The 14936-nt window shown below is 47.3% G+C and overlaps 1 protein-coding gene across 1 annotated transcript in view; it reads left to right on the plus strand.

Moving 5' to 3' along the window:
- TIAM2 (T-cell lymphoma invasion and metastasis 2) overlaps positions 1–14936 on the plus strand; it is a 569840-nt gene that overhangs the window by 541196 nt on the left and 13708 nt on the right. The window contains 1 exon segment of the mRNA XM_011952751.1: positions 11600–11779. Within this exon segment, the coding sequence (XP_011808141.1) occupies positions 11600–11779 (180 nt within the window).

A 14936-nucleotide genomic window follows, 5' to 3' on the forward strand; every position in this document is an offset into this window, starting at 1 on the left:
TCTAGGCACCAAGGATTTGCCACTTGGGACATGCACATGCCCTCTGCCTTCTCAGGGAAGTAAGTCCACATTTCCTCCAGACAGCAGTGGCCACCCGCCTCCTCCCTCTCTGAACATGACTGGAGCTGCTCATTCCAGCCCTGGCCTTCTGCACGCCTCCCCTCTGTGTTACTCTTCCCATAGCCCTCTCCACTTTATTGAGATACTGAGTTTTGTTGTCACTGTGCCTGTCGTGTCTTTCTGCCTTTTATCCCCACACCCAGAACAGAGCCTGGCAGACAGGAGGTGTCCAGTAAGAAACTGCCGATGGATAAATTTGACTGTTCTTGTCCTTCCTTTGAGGCACTCAGAAAATTTATTCTTGCATACTTGTAAAAATAGAAGAACTTGAGACATTGAATGCCCTGTGCAAATTATAACTTTCATTGAGCCCTGGCCTTTGTGGAATCCTTGTACTATGCTAAGTATTTTTACATATTTTATCTCACTGAATGCTCTCGACCACCTTTTAAATGTGATCCCTGCTTTTACAGGCAAGTAAACTGAGTCAGGGAGCAGTTAGCCATGATCACACCACTGGTCATTGCCATGGCCAAGGTTTTAACTCCAGAACCTGTGTGCCTAAGTCTCCCGTTTTGAAAAAAGTAATTGTTGAAGGAAAGCTTAATCCCAAGCTTTTTTTACAAAAAATCCCATCCTTTTTGTACCATTTTGATAAATGTAAAACTTTCATGCCATTTCCCTGGACTTTAAGGCCCTTGGTGTGAGTTTTACGCTTGCAGTTGGATCATGAAAGGGGGCAGAGCCCAAGTGTATTAGTTCATTTTCATACCACTATGAAGAAATACCTGAGACTGGGTAATTTATAAAGAAAAAGAAGTTTAATGAACTCACAGTTCCACATGGCTAGGGAGGCCTCACACTCATGGGAGAAGGTGAAGGAGGAGCAAAGTCACGTCTTACATGGCAACAGGCAAGAGAGCATGTGCAGGGGAATTGCCCTTTATAAAACCATCAGATCTTGTGAGACTAATTCACTATTACCAGTACAGCATGGGAGAAATCTACCACCGTGATTCAATTACCTCCCACCAGGTCCCTCCCATGACACATGGGATTATTACAATTCAAGGTGAGATTTGGGTGGGGACACATAACCAAACCATATCATCAGGTGACACCTGTAGCACTGAGAGTGCAAATCCACCACATAGCCCATCATGCTGTCACCTGTAAGCTATGTGTCCAGTAGGTGGCAGGGGCTGCTGAACTCACCTCCAGGTAGGTCTCCTCCACCCACCCCTGCTCTCCCCTGAGCTCGTCTCCTTCATAGAAAGTTCACCACCTCATGCCCCTCTTGTCTTTGCGGTGTCCATAGTTCCTAACTCGCACCTGCCAGACCCTGCCTGTCTCTCCTGCCTTGGGCCACAGTTACACTAGCCTTCAGTTCCTGATACACTCTGTGCTTCCCCCAGCCCCAAGCTGTACATAGTTTAGCTGACTTTAACCCTGACTCCAGTGTTAGCTGTTCCTGTCCTTGCTCCAACCAGAGTAGCTCTCTGTTGTGTTTCCGTAGGATCCCACACTTCAGGCACTGGTCACCTGTGAATGACTTGCTCAAAGCTTGTCTTCCCAGCCAGACTCAAGGAGCGATGGTGCCATTCTTGTTCATTAGTGTCTTTATGGAAGCAGAATGTCTTATCAGGCCTTTTCTGCCTCAAATATTTTTTTTTTTTAGTGGTAGGAAAAGATTCCATTAAAAGTTGTAAAAATTCAACTGCTATAAGAGATAGCTCAGATAAGCCGAAAGATTAAAATAACTTGAAAGGCAGTGTTAAGCACTGCATTTATTATACATGTAGTTCAATTTTATGAAAATTATGCCTACCTATTTATATATAGTAAATACACATAAAAATTAAAGTGGCAGACCTACCTTTTTTTTTTTTTTTTGAGATAGAGTCTCACTCTGTGACCTAGGCTGGAGTACAGTGGCACAATCTTGGCTCACTGCAGCCTCTGCCTCCTGGGTTCACCGGGTTCAAGCAATCCTCCCAACTCAGCCTCCTTAGTAGCTGGGATTACAGGCATGTGCCACCAAGCCTGGCTTTTTTTTTTTTTGTATTTTTAGTAGAGATGGGGTTTCACCATGTTGGCCAAGCTGGTCTCAAGCTCCTGACATCAAGTGATCTGCCCACCTTGGCCTCCCAGAGTGCTGGGATTATAGGCGTGAGCCACGGCACCCGGCCCTACTTTCTTCCCTTACCAGTAAATCACGTCCTTCTCTTCTGGTCAGCAGATGTTGGTCTCTGGCATCACTGGCAGCTGCTGCATATAGCTCCTATTCATACCGCAATTTCTTTAGGTGACTGTTTACTTTCAGTTTATGTTCTCATTCTGCCCAGGAAATAGAACCTTTGGAAATGGAACTGTCTAGTCTAGAAGACAAGTAATATGGGGTTCTTTGGAGCAGCATTTCTTCATCCTTTTTGTACCATTTTGATAAATGTAAAACTTTCATGCCATTTCCCTGGACTTTTCAGTGTATCACTATCAAATGAATGGTTTGTCCCTCAACTGTAAAGGTCACTAGGATCTTGAACCTGTTTTTTTAACTCCCACCATACCTGCCAAGGGACTGCCATGCTGCCCTTTTCCTCCTCGGCTCCACTGAGCATGCCAGTCCAGGAGAAACTGGATGTGGTGTTGCCCTCTATCGGCCTGTGGGCCCTGCCAGCTTCCCCCCACGCACTTAACAGAGTTCAGCCCTAGAATCCTGACCTGGCTGTAGTGGGGTGGCCCAGGGTAGCTGCAGCTGGATGTGCAGGCCAGGGGCCCCTTGTTCCCATGTGCAGTCCAGGTGTGCAGGATCCACCTCCACTCAAGAGCATCGTCTGTGTTGGGCACGGTGGCTCGTGCCTGTAATCCCAGCACTTTGGGAGGACGTGGCACGTGGATCACCTGAGGTCAGGAGTTTGAGATCAGCCTGACTAACATGATGAAACTGAAATCCTGTCGCTACTGAAAATACAAAAATTAGCCAGACTTGGTGGCACACACCTGTAATCCCAGCTATGTGGGAGGTTGAGGCAGGAGAATGGCGTGAACCCAGGAGGCAGAGGTTGCACTGAGCCAAGATCGCGCCACCACACTCCAGCCTGGGCAACAGAGTGAAACTCCGTCTCCAAAAAAAAAAAAAAAAACTGGGGAAGTCATTCAGCCCTCTGTGGTCCTTCTAGATTCCATCCCTGGCAGTGATATTTGAGGATAATACAAGATCTTTCTGTAAGTTAGACAGTGACTTTCACGAAGTTCAGAGTGAGTTGAGAAAAGTCCTTTGTGCAATTTTCAGTCTTTTTTTTTTTTTCTCTTTTCCTAAAGGGAACTTTTCTGACTTAATGAATTTGCTCTAGTGTGACAGCTGAGAGTGCTGTTGTGCTCTGAGATTATTTCGTAGTGCAGCCTCCTCATGCCTTCTAGACAATGAACTGGGAATATTGTAAGTGCTCAGTGTATGAGAACACAAACCATATAAATCACACACCTTTCCTTAAGGATAATTGACTGTTTGTCTCAGGCCTAAATGTATTTTGTATTTTTTCTAGCTTTCTATTTAGGTGCAGGAGAAGCAGCAGAACCCTAGTTCTTCTGACTGATGTTCTGGGGAAACTCTGAGGACATTAGACTTGGATTCAGTCCAGGCTGATGGCTCAGCACAGAGTGGGTCAGGATTCAGTCCAGGCCTATGGCTCAACACAGAGTGGGTCAGCATGTGGAGGGAGAGGAGGCCGTGAGGGGCAGCCAGAGATCTGCCAAAAGATCATACTGCAAAGTGACGGGACCAGCTCACCAAACAGCGTGGCAGCCTCTTTCCTTGTAGCTTTCTGTGTTGGTTATGTCTGTTTCAGATTCCCCCAAAGTTAACATGCTTTTCCTCTAAACCAGGAGTTGAAATATAGTACACACTGCAAATGCTGTCCTTCATCCTTGTTTCTGTATGCAACATTACCCCAAATTAGGCAGCACTTTTAAACCTTTTTTCTTAGACCGAAAGTGTTTTCTGAGCTCAAGCAATATAAACAAGTGCCATTGACAAGAGTTTGCAGTACCCAGAATCCCTAAATGAGGCCACAGCTGCACCCTGAGCCAGGAAAGGTGGGCACCCGGAGCTCAGCTTCTGATGCAGTGGACTTCTGCCACGTATTTCATGCAGTAGCTACGAAATTTCAGGCATCGTCTTGAAATAGTTCTGGGTAATGTGATGTGCCTATCCCATAGTAGTTTTTTTTAGATTCCAAAACTCACAGGAAAGTTGAAAGGCCTCAGGCTGTGATGTCTCTAAGTAAGACAAAAGAGAATATCAAAGTTGTTGTGATCAAGGGAACAGATTTTACAAACTCTCATCAAGAGGAGGCCGTCCTGGCATTTTTCTAATGAAAAGTATTGCGCTGAGCCCAGATTAGAAGGTTCATCTGAGTGACTCAGAGCTTGGTTTGACAAAGACTCTGTCCCTGCATCCCTTCAGAGAGGGTCTAGGCAAGCTGCTTGATCATCCTAAGCAGTTTTCTTGCCACTCCTAAGAAATGGGTTTATGGGCTCCTTGAAAATAGACAAGAAGATGTCCTTACCCATAACATTAAAACAAAAATAACTGCTTAGATGTCTGCCTGAATTCAGAGCTCTTGAGTGGGCCGCTCCTCATCTATAAATAAGATAAAATCATTTTCAAGCAGGGATCAACCATTAACCTTAGTATAACCTTAAAAACCTGAAATAAAGGCCTGGTGTGGTGGCTCACGCCCATAATCCCAGCAGTTTGGTGGGAGGACCGCTTAAGCTCAGGAGTTTGAGGCCAGCCTGGCAACATAGTGAGACACCCCTTCTCTACTAGAAATCAGAAGAATTAGCTGGGTGTGGTGGCATGCACCTGGAGTTCCAGATACTTGGGAGGCTGAGGCGGGAGGGTCGCTTAATTTCAGGAGTTTGAGGCTGCAGTGAGCTATGATTATACCACTGCACTCCAGCCTGGGTGGCACAGTGAGACCCTGTCTCAAAAAAACAAAACAAAAACAATTTGAGAGAAACTTTTTTTTGGGGGGGATGGGGTCAATATCATTGCTTTTCCAGATAGCATAGGTTTTGGAAAAAAATGTTTTCATTTAATCTTTTTATGACTTCATAAAGAAAATATTGGTTTCATGCTCTTTTATGAAAGCTGAGGCCCGTGATGAACCCAAGTTTGTAGCATTGATTCCTTTGAACTGGAAAACACCAATCTGAGGCCCCCACTTCAAGTGCCCGTGTTTTTTATTCTGCATATGCACATGCTGTTAGGCAACTGAATCCTCACACACTCCTACCCCCAACTTGTGATCATCTGTCTTTTGCTTTTATTTATTTACTTTTAGAGACAGGGCCTCGCTCTGTCACTCAGTGGTGTCCTCATAACTCACTGTAACCTTGAACTCCTGCCTTAGCATCCTGAGTGGCTGGGACCATAGGCATGTGCCACCACAGCCGGCTAATCTTTTATGTTTTGTAAAGATGGGTTTCCCTATGTGTTGTCCAGGATGGTCTTGACCTGGGCTCAAGCGATCCTCCTGCCTTAGCCTTCTGAGTAGCTGGGACCATAGGTGTGTGCCACCATGGCCAGCTAAGTTTTTAAATCTTTTGTAGTGATGGGTTTCCCTTATGTTTTTCAGGCTGGTATTGAACTCCTGGGCTCAAGTGAGCCACCTGCCTCATTCTCCTAAAGTGTTGGGATTACAGGCATGAGCCACTGTGCCAGGCCAGTCTTTTGCTTTTAAAGCAGCATTCCTGGGGTGGGGGTGGAATAGGCTCAATAGATGTCCCAATTGTCTGCATATGAGCTGTGTTTGCCTCTCTAAGCACAGGTGGTCTCCAGAGGCAGGTGGCTGCATCCCTAGAACACCTGGGGCCAGGAGAGCCCTGACCACATGGGAGGCAGAAGCAGCAGGAGGAGTGAGGAACTAGATTGCTTTGCCTGTGCTCTGCTAAATACCTGGGAGTGGCAGGGGCTGTGTGGACAGCTAGAGAGGGGAACAGAGCTAGAGATGGAGCAGAGCTAAAGAGGGGACTGGACCTAGAGAGAGGAGCAGAGCTAGAAAGGGGACTGGGCCCCCTGTGCCATTTAAGGTCTGGCTGAAGCCTCCTCGCCTGTCAGCTGGAAAGCCCTGGAGAGTCATGGTAAAACTCCAATGCTGGCATGCTCTATGAGAAACCTCCTGCCTGTGCCTGGTGCACAGCAACTGCTCAGCAAACACAAGTTTCCTTTTCTTCTTGACCCCAGAGGCAATTTTAGCGGTAACTTGATGGAATAGGCATTCTTGCTGCCTCTTCATCAGGAAGGACACTGAAGACTTAGAATCGAGACTTGCCCAGGAATGCATGGAAGGCTAGGGGCTGAGCCTGGACTGCAGCCCGGGCCTTCTGAGTCTCATCTGTGCTTTTCAGGCCTGTCACCACATATGCATGTGAAGACATCTCAGCCCAGATAATCACTGTTCCTATAAAGTGCTGATCAGGTCCACCCAGAATGTCCCTTTAATGTTCACAAACATCACGAACGATGGATGAACCGAAATGTAACCACCCCAGCGACTCCTTCAGATACCATCTGAAAAGACACGTTTATAGTTACTCTTCTCCTTCTGGGGGCCCTGCCTCCTTTTGGTTCCAAGTAATCCTCACCAACTCCTTTAGACAACAGCTAAAATGTTAAATGTGTAAAAGGTGGCTTTCTAGCACTTGAGCACTTAATTGTGGTACTTTAAGAAGTAGATTTGCTATGAAAAATCTCAGCTAACATTCACTTTTTGGAAGTTAATCTTACCAGAAAAGTTCATAAAATGAGTTCTGGTTTTCTAAAATGGCAAGATACTTTATTTATAAGATCTCGTTACTTTAACACTGCATTGTTAGGTGTGATTTTTGACATCCCAGTAAAGCAAAGCCATAATCTCACCAGATGCCATTTAACTTATGATGCGTTTTATCAGATCTTATTTTATACAGTATATTCAAGCTTACTATAGATTCTATAGCCCTGGGAACTGTTAGTTTTCAGGACTGCAGAATTATATTGTCTGAGCTGGTGGTGCAAATCCCAGTATAGAGATTTCAAATCAGTGAGTCTTGGAGTCTGATTATTATCATCATGAACATTTTAGCTCAGTTCATAGGAGGCCACACCCAGAACACCAGAGTCATGGCTGTGATTCCACCTATTTCCTCTAGCCTGTAAGCTCAGTCCACATACCTCAGTGGGGATGCTGGGACAGGAGATCCCACTGGAGCCAGCACCACTCCCAGAAATGCAAGCAGAATGTGAGCTGTATGAAGAGCAGACCAGCATTTCTCATGCATGCCACACATTAGCAACACTTGGAGGAGTTTTTAAAGAAACACCCATGAAGCTGGGTGCAGTGGCTTACGCCTGTAATCCCAGCACTTTGTAGGCTGAGGTGGGCGGATCACCTGAGGTCAGGAGATTATTAAGACATGCCTGGCCAACATGGCAAAACTCCATCTCTATTAAAAATACAAAAATTAACCAGGCATGGTGGTGGGCACCTGCAATCCTAGCTACTTGGAAGGCCGAGGCAGGAGAATTGCTTGCACCCAGGAGGTGGAGTTTGCAGTGAGCTGAGATTGTGCCACTGCTCTCCAGCCTGAGCATCAGAGCAAGACTCTGTCTCAAAAAAAATAAAATAAAATAAATAAAAGAGCAAGTAGCATCTTATGTGGATGGCAGCAGGCAAAGAGAGAGCTTGTGCGGAGAAACTCCTGTTTTTAAAATCATCAGATCTTGTGAGACCTATTCACTATTACAAGAACAGCATGGGAAAGATCCACCCCGTGATTCAATCATCTCCCACTGGGCCCCTCCCACAATGCATGAGAATTATGGGAGCTACAAGATGAGATTTGAGTGGGGACACAGAGCCAAACCATATCATTCTGCCCTGGCCCCTCCCAAATCTCATATCTTCACATTTGAAAAGCAATCATGCCTTCCTAACAGTCCCCCAAAGTCTCAGCTCATTTCAGCATTAACCCAAAAGTCTAGAGTCTAATATCTCATCCCAGAGAAGGCAAGTCCCTTCCACCTATAAGCCTGTAAAATCGAAAGCAAGTTAGTTACTTTTTAGATACAATGGGGGTACAGGCATTGGGTAAATACAGCCATTCCAAATGGGAGAAATTGGCCCAAACAAAGGGGCTACAGGCCCCATGTAATTCCGAAATCCAATGGGACAGTGAAATCTTAAAGCTCCAAAATGATCTCCTTTGACTCCATGTCTCACATCCAGGTCACGCAGATGCAGGAGATGGGTTCCCATGGTCTTGGGTAGCTCTGTCCCTGGTGCTTTACAGGATACAGACTCCTACCTGGCTGCCTTCACAGGCTGGTGTTGAGTGTCTACAGCTTTGCCAGGCATAGGGTGCAAGATGTCAGTGGATCTGGGCTCTGGAGAATGGTGGCCCTCTTGTCACAGCTCCACTAGGCAGTGCCCCAGTAGGGACTCTGTGTGGGGCTCCAACCCCACATTTCCTTTCTGCACTGCCCTAGTGGAGGTTCTGCATGAGAGCCCTGCCCCTTCTGCAAACTTCTGCCTGGACATCCAGGCATTTCCATACATTCTCTGAAATCTAGGTGGAGGTTCTGAAACCCTGATTCTTGACTTATGTGCACTGGCAGGCTCAATACCACATGGAAGCTGTCAAGGCTTGAGACTTGCACTCTCTGAAGCCACAGCCCAAGCTCTATGTTTGCTCCTTTCAGCTATGGTTGGAGTGGCTGGGACTTAGGGCACCAAGTCCTTAGGCTGCACATAGCATGGGGACCCTGGGCTTGGCTCAGGAAACCACTTTTTCCTCCTAGGCCTCCAGGCCTGTGATGGGTAGGGCTGTCAAGACCTCTGACATGCCCTGGAGACATTTTTTATGATTGTCTTGGGGATTAACATTCAGTTCCTCTTTACTTATGCAAATTTCTGCAGCCAGCTTAGATTTCTCCTCAGAAAATGGAATTTTCTTTTCTATTGCATTGTTAGGCTACAAATTTTCCAAAGTGTTATGCTCTGCCTCTTCCATAAGGCTGAATGCCTTTACCAGCACTCAAGTCACATCTTGAATTCTTTGCTGCTTAGAAATTTCTTCTGCCAAATACCTTAAATCATCTCTCAAGTTCAAAGTTCCACAGATCTCTAGGGCAGGGGCAAAATGCTGCCAATCTGTTGGCTAAAACATAACAAGAGTCACCTTTGCTGCAGTTCCCAACAAGTTCCTCATCTCCATCTGAGACCACTCAGCCTGGACCTTATAATTCATATCACTACCAGCATTTTTGTCAAAGCCATTCAACAAGTCTCTAGGAAGTTCCAAACTTTTCCACATTTTCCTGTCTTCTTCTGAGCCCTCCAAACTGTTCCAGCCTCTGCCTGTTACCCAGCTCCGAAGTTGCCTCCACATTTTCAGTTATCTTTTCAGTAGTGCCCCACTCAAAAGAGAAGCGATTCTATTGAAGGAGCTCAGCCATCTGGGAGTTCCCACGGCAGACATCTGTTAGGGTCTCACCCTTACCTGGCCCTTGAGGTAGGCCTGGAACGTTACTGGGCTCCTTTTCCCACTGCACCTTTGGCACATTCTCTGGTTCTCCCTTGGAGCATGCTCCCTCCAGGACATGTTACAACCCTTTCACCGAAGCCTGCCCGGACAACGGATTCCAAAATGCTGCCTCTATTCATTTAATGTGCATTTTATAACTCTTCATTTGTTCCACACAAGTCTGTGTTGATTCCAGACTGCCTTAGGCTATGCTTTGGGGTTTCCATCCTTGAGGAGTCTTACCTCTTTGTGTAGGAACTTTCTTCTACTTTTTTGGAGGCAGAGCAGGCCCTCAATTGATGCCCACTGAATTGAACTGAAAGACCAGCCAGAGATCAATGTTGAGTTTTAATGTGGATTGTATATTAACATCGTATGACAACTGTGTTGGCGGGGGTTGGAGCATAGAACAGAGAGGGCAGTTGAGAGTGGCCTGTTTTGTCTTTGGGGTGCTTCAGTTTGTCAGGAGACAGATTGTATAAAAAGCATGCATCAGGCTACCAAGGTGACCAACATGCTTGTGTAAGCTGTGTTCTGCAATATCCAAGCAAAGAAAATGAATTACGTAAATCTTAAGAGATGCTTCTGAGAAGTTCAGCTTCTTACCCAAGACAGAGATGGATAGAGGTCAGGCATGAAGGCATTTAAGCTGAGAAAAGGAGAGTTTTTTAGTTGACAGTCAAAAAGTTGCTGACTCTTGATGGATGCCAGTCATTTGTGTTGGGGCTCAGCTGCGTTGTTCAGTAAGAATTTCAGCGCAGCAGAGGTGGGCTGAGTACTTCCTGTGCCGACCAGTGAGCTGGCTGCTGGTGGAGATGTGAAAGGAAGAAGCCACCCTGCCCTCACCGGGCTTCCAGACGGGGAGGTGGTGAGGTGGGGTGGAGATGTGTGGGTGGAATGGAAAGAATGAGAAGTAAAAGGACATGTAATCTGACCCTGCTCCGGCAACTGTGGAAGCGTTTCAGGGTAGATACCTGTGAGGCTTTCCAGCCAAAGGCAGGTGGATACAAATAGGCTGTCCTTGAGAAGGCAGCAGCACATGGTGCTTCTGTCTGAATAGGAGCTTACATCAAAGGCCAGCGGTCCCCCCAGATGGTCATGTTCCTTTTTGTCTCTTCATCTATGTGATTCCTTTCTCATGACTGGGAGTGAGTATTTCCTCTGAGCCCACATTCCCTAGGCCTGGTCCTGGCTCCCTGCTAAGACCAGCTTAGCTCCCTTCTCACGGAGGTTTTCCCTGGGGCTGGTTGAACCCTGGCCGCTCATCCTCGCCAGGCCTTCTGTATCCTCTATTCCCTGCCTGTGCACTCTGCAGGGCTCTGCACCCCTTCAGGGCGAGGGTGTTACCATCTGCATCTGCTTCTACTCCATTACTAGCATGTGCACCAGCTCAAGACTTTTTCACTCATAATTCTACTTGCCACAAAACTGTGGAGCTGAGCGGTTAGACTGGAGGGCAGAACTCCAGGCCCACTGTGGTCAGGTCATCCTGAAATTGCTCTTGGGCTGCATCTTTCCTGAGTCTCTCCGGGCTGTTCTGTGTGGGAGATGGAAAACTGGATTAGGCTAACCATTGAGGGGACTGGGTGGGCCTGTTGAGGCCATCTGCTCTTGTTGCTCCCTAGAAAGCCATAACTTCTTGATTTCAGAGCTACCTCACCTTGACTGCAGAGGGTCAGCCCTCTGTAATGACTCTGTAATTTCAGGTCCAAAGACACACCTAACAGCTGATGTGACAATGGAGAGCCTTGTGTGTAAACACCGAACATGAGTGTGGGTGCAAATCTTCCTCACTCAGATCTGAAATGATAGCCAGAGGGGTCTGAGGTGAATGAAACCCTTTGCCCTACACCGAGGCCCCTCTGAGATTCCTGCCGAGCACAGACAGAGACACTTGGTGCCCTTGGGGGCAGCGGATACTAACAGGGAGGGCCCCGTGCATTATTTTCCACCTCTTGTCCTCTCTCAGAGTGCTGAGCAGATCACTGCACTGTGCAGGAGTTTTAACGACACTCAGGCCAACGGCATGGAAGGACTGCGGGAGAGTCAGGATCCTCCTCCGAGGCCTCTGGCCCGCCACCTCTCTGATGCAGACCGCCTCCGCAAAGTCATCCAGGAGCTTGTGGACACAGAGAAGTCCTACGTGAAGGTAAGGGAAGCGCTGGGCGTTCGTGCATTCGCGCCTCTTTGCTGATGGCGAGTGGTATGCTGGCAGAGGTCCCCAGATCACTTCTGCCCGGGACACCTGCCGCTCCCCAGGGGGACGCCTGCTCCTTGAATCAGTGAATTGCTCAAAGAAGGGAGGGGAGGAGTGAGAGGGTGGAAGAGCTGAGGAGACTCAGAAAAAAATTAGATCCTTGGCTTATTTTGTTACCAAGGTAGCTTTCACTATGGAAACAGATGTTCTGGTTTGTCATTTGCAATCTGTGGGAAGGGAGTCTGTATTGGTTTAGTAAAAGGGGAGAGAGATCATTTTAGGTGATGAGGAACTTGGGAACAATCTGTACATACGTGACGGCTGATCCAGGGCCCACAGTCCCGGCGGTGGCCCGGGCCAGCCCTGCCTGATGGTTGTCATCGTGTAGAACTGGGGCGCATGCACTGGGGAGTGGTCAGCACGTGGGAATATCCTTGCACCATTATGAAGGGGCAGTTGCCGAGTATCTTGAGTACCCAAAGAATTCATTTATTCATCTCATAAGCCCCAAGTCAGTGGTTTGAGAAAGATTTTTTGAAGAATACAGGAGCCTGGGGAGCAGAGTTCTTTTGCTTTAAGTGTTTCCTGGAGCTTTAGGACCATTTGAAGCTTGCTTCATTTGTCAGTTACTGGAGCAGTGTGGCGTGGTGCGGTGGGCTGAGGGTCCAGGCCCGGCTTTGCCTCCGTCTTGCTGCCTGGTGGACAGCCCCCTTCAACTCCCTCATTTGGGGTCTGAGACACTCGGTCCCCCTTCTCTAAATGCCTTCCAATTCTGAGGTGCTGAGTCCTTGAATTAAGGCTTGGCACACACATGTGGCTATTACCTTCTTTCTCTGCAAGACAGATCTGAGCTTCCCCTTTTGTTGATGTCACTGTTTTACCTGGACTTTACCTAAGGCCTTATTCACATGTAGCTTCCCAAGGCCCCTTCTTTTGGTCTCAAAGGGGAGAAAGAAAAGTTAGAGAGATGACAATTTAGTTTCATTTTCCATTATGTCTTGTCCTCTATCTAGGGTGTGGAGATGAAGTGAATAGCCGGGCTGTTCAGACTTGAGTTCTGAATAATCCCATCTCCACAGTCACCTATTTCCATGTCGCTGTGTGGAGCTGTAGATATTTTGGAAGCTTCAGAGCCCTTCTGACATCTTGAGAATAGTCATGGAGCTCTCGCCCCCAGAGTCAAGGGCAGAGCTGAGAGAAGAACTGATGTCCCTTTTTGTTAATAGTGTTGTTAGAGTTTCCTGTTAGGTCACGCTGCCCCAGGAGGGTCATTTCAGTGACAGGCTGGAGGAGAACTCAGATGGTGTCATGGGTGAAGTAGACAAGGACCAACTCTCCCTTCTCTCTGCAAGAAACCTGCACTTTATTTCCTCAGGGCTCCTCGGGTCACAGCCCTTTGCCCCCGCAGCTCTGCGCGGACCTGACCTTGCAGCCCAGTAAGTCCTCCCGGGCAGTACCAGCCTGTGAGGAATGAGTGCCAGGCCCCAACACCCTCGGGCAAAGTAACCCGCACTTGGCGCCTGTTGTGATTCACACACACACCACCGTCTCTTAATTTCTTTTTTGTTGCTGATGCTTAACACAGAATCTTGTTGTTTTTTTAACCTGGGTCCCTGCATGCTCCTTGAAATCGCTGGCATCTCTGTGTTCCCTGAGGTATGATTCAGTAACTTCTGTCGTCTCCCTTCTCTGAGCGGTCCAGTGTGGAATATGGTGAGGGAAGGTCAGGGAGGTTTTTATTGTGAAACAGTATCCGTGTCACAGGCCTTGCCTTGCTCTCTGAACTAAGGCCAGAAAGTTCTGCGGGGCGCTTTGGGCTTTATAAAGCTCTGGGTCTTAGATTCCCCTCTTGGGAAGTGAGGGAGTTATTATAGCTGACTTTGCAGTCAACTGCCTCTAGTATTTTAGGGCTCAAAATTCTTCAGAATAAAAGAGAAATCTTTTCTATCACTAAACTATATCCTGGCCTTGGCCTCAAATTATTATTATTATTATTTTGGAGATGGAGTCTCGCTCTGTCACCCAGGCTGGAGTGCAGTGGCATGATCTTGGCTCACTGCAGCCTCCATCTCCTGGGTTCAAGTGATTCTCCTGCCTCAGCCTGAGTAGCTGGGACTACAGGCATGGGCCACCACATCCAGGTTTGTTTTTTTTTTTTTCTTTTTTTAGTAGAAATGGTTTCACCAGGTTGGCTAGGCTGGTCTCGAACTCCTGACCTCAAGTGACCCACCTGCCTGCCTCTGCCTCCCAAAATGCTGGGATTATAGGGATGACCATGCCCAGCTTTGGCTTCAAATTATTAAACAAAATCTTTTGCTCATGGATTTTGTAACTACAGTCTACTTCCACTATACTGTCCTGCTGGAGCCTCATTTACAAGAGACCCAAATATGGCTGAGAGTTTAGCCATTAGAGCTGCAGCTCTGTAGGAATTTTTTATTGACTTTGAATATGTGAGTTTGAGATTCTGCAAATCAGTCAGCCCCAAAGTTGAAGGGCTCCCCAGATCTTGACCCTCCCAGCTCCACGCTGGACCTCACTCTGCTCTCTGAGGCAGAAGAAGCCAGGAGCTGGTTTGCATCTGACACTAGTGCCACACAGACCTTCCTCTGCAGGGAAGTGAGTGCTCCTGCTGCAGTGGCCCGAAGAGAGGCAGAGGTATGGAATCCATAAAGGTATGGAATCCAGCTGTTGCCTGTATTGTGATATTAACCTCTTTGAATTAGGTGAGCAATAATCACTACTTTTAGGGTAAGGAATTTCAACAAAGGCTGGGTGTGGTGGCTCACACCTGTAATCCTAGCACTTTGGGAGGCTGAGGCATGAGGATCACCTGAGGTCAGGAGTCAAGACCAGCCTGACCAACACGGTGAAACCTGGCCCCTACTGAAAATACAAAAATTAGCTGAGTATGGTGGAGTGTACCTGTAGTCCCAGCTACTCAGGAGGCTGAGGCAGGAGAATCTCTTGAACCCAGGAGACAGAGGTTGCAGTGAGCTGAGATCGCGCTGCTGCACTCCAGCCTGGGTGACAGAGCAAGACTCTGTCTCAAAAAATAATAATAATAATAATAATTTCAACAAGGCATAAACTTCATTATCCTGATGGG

Source organism: Colobus angolensis, unplaced genomic scaffold, assembly GCF_000951035.1.
Source record: "Colobus angolensis palliatus isolate OR3802 unplaced genomic scaffold, Cang.pa_1.0 Scaffold35, whole genome shotgun sequence".
Classification (NCBI taxonomy): domain Eukaryota; kingdom Metazoa; phylum Chordata; class Mammalia; order Primates; family Cercopithecidae; genus Colobus; species Colobus angolensis.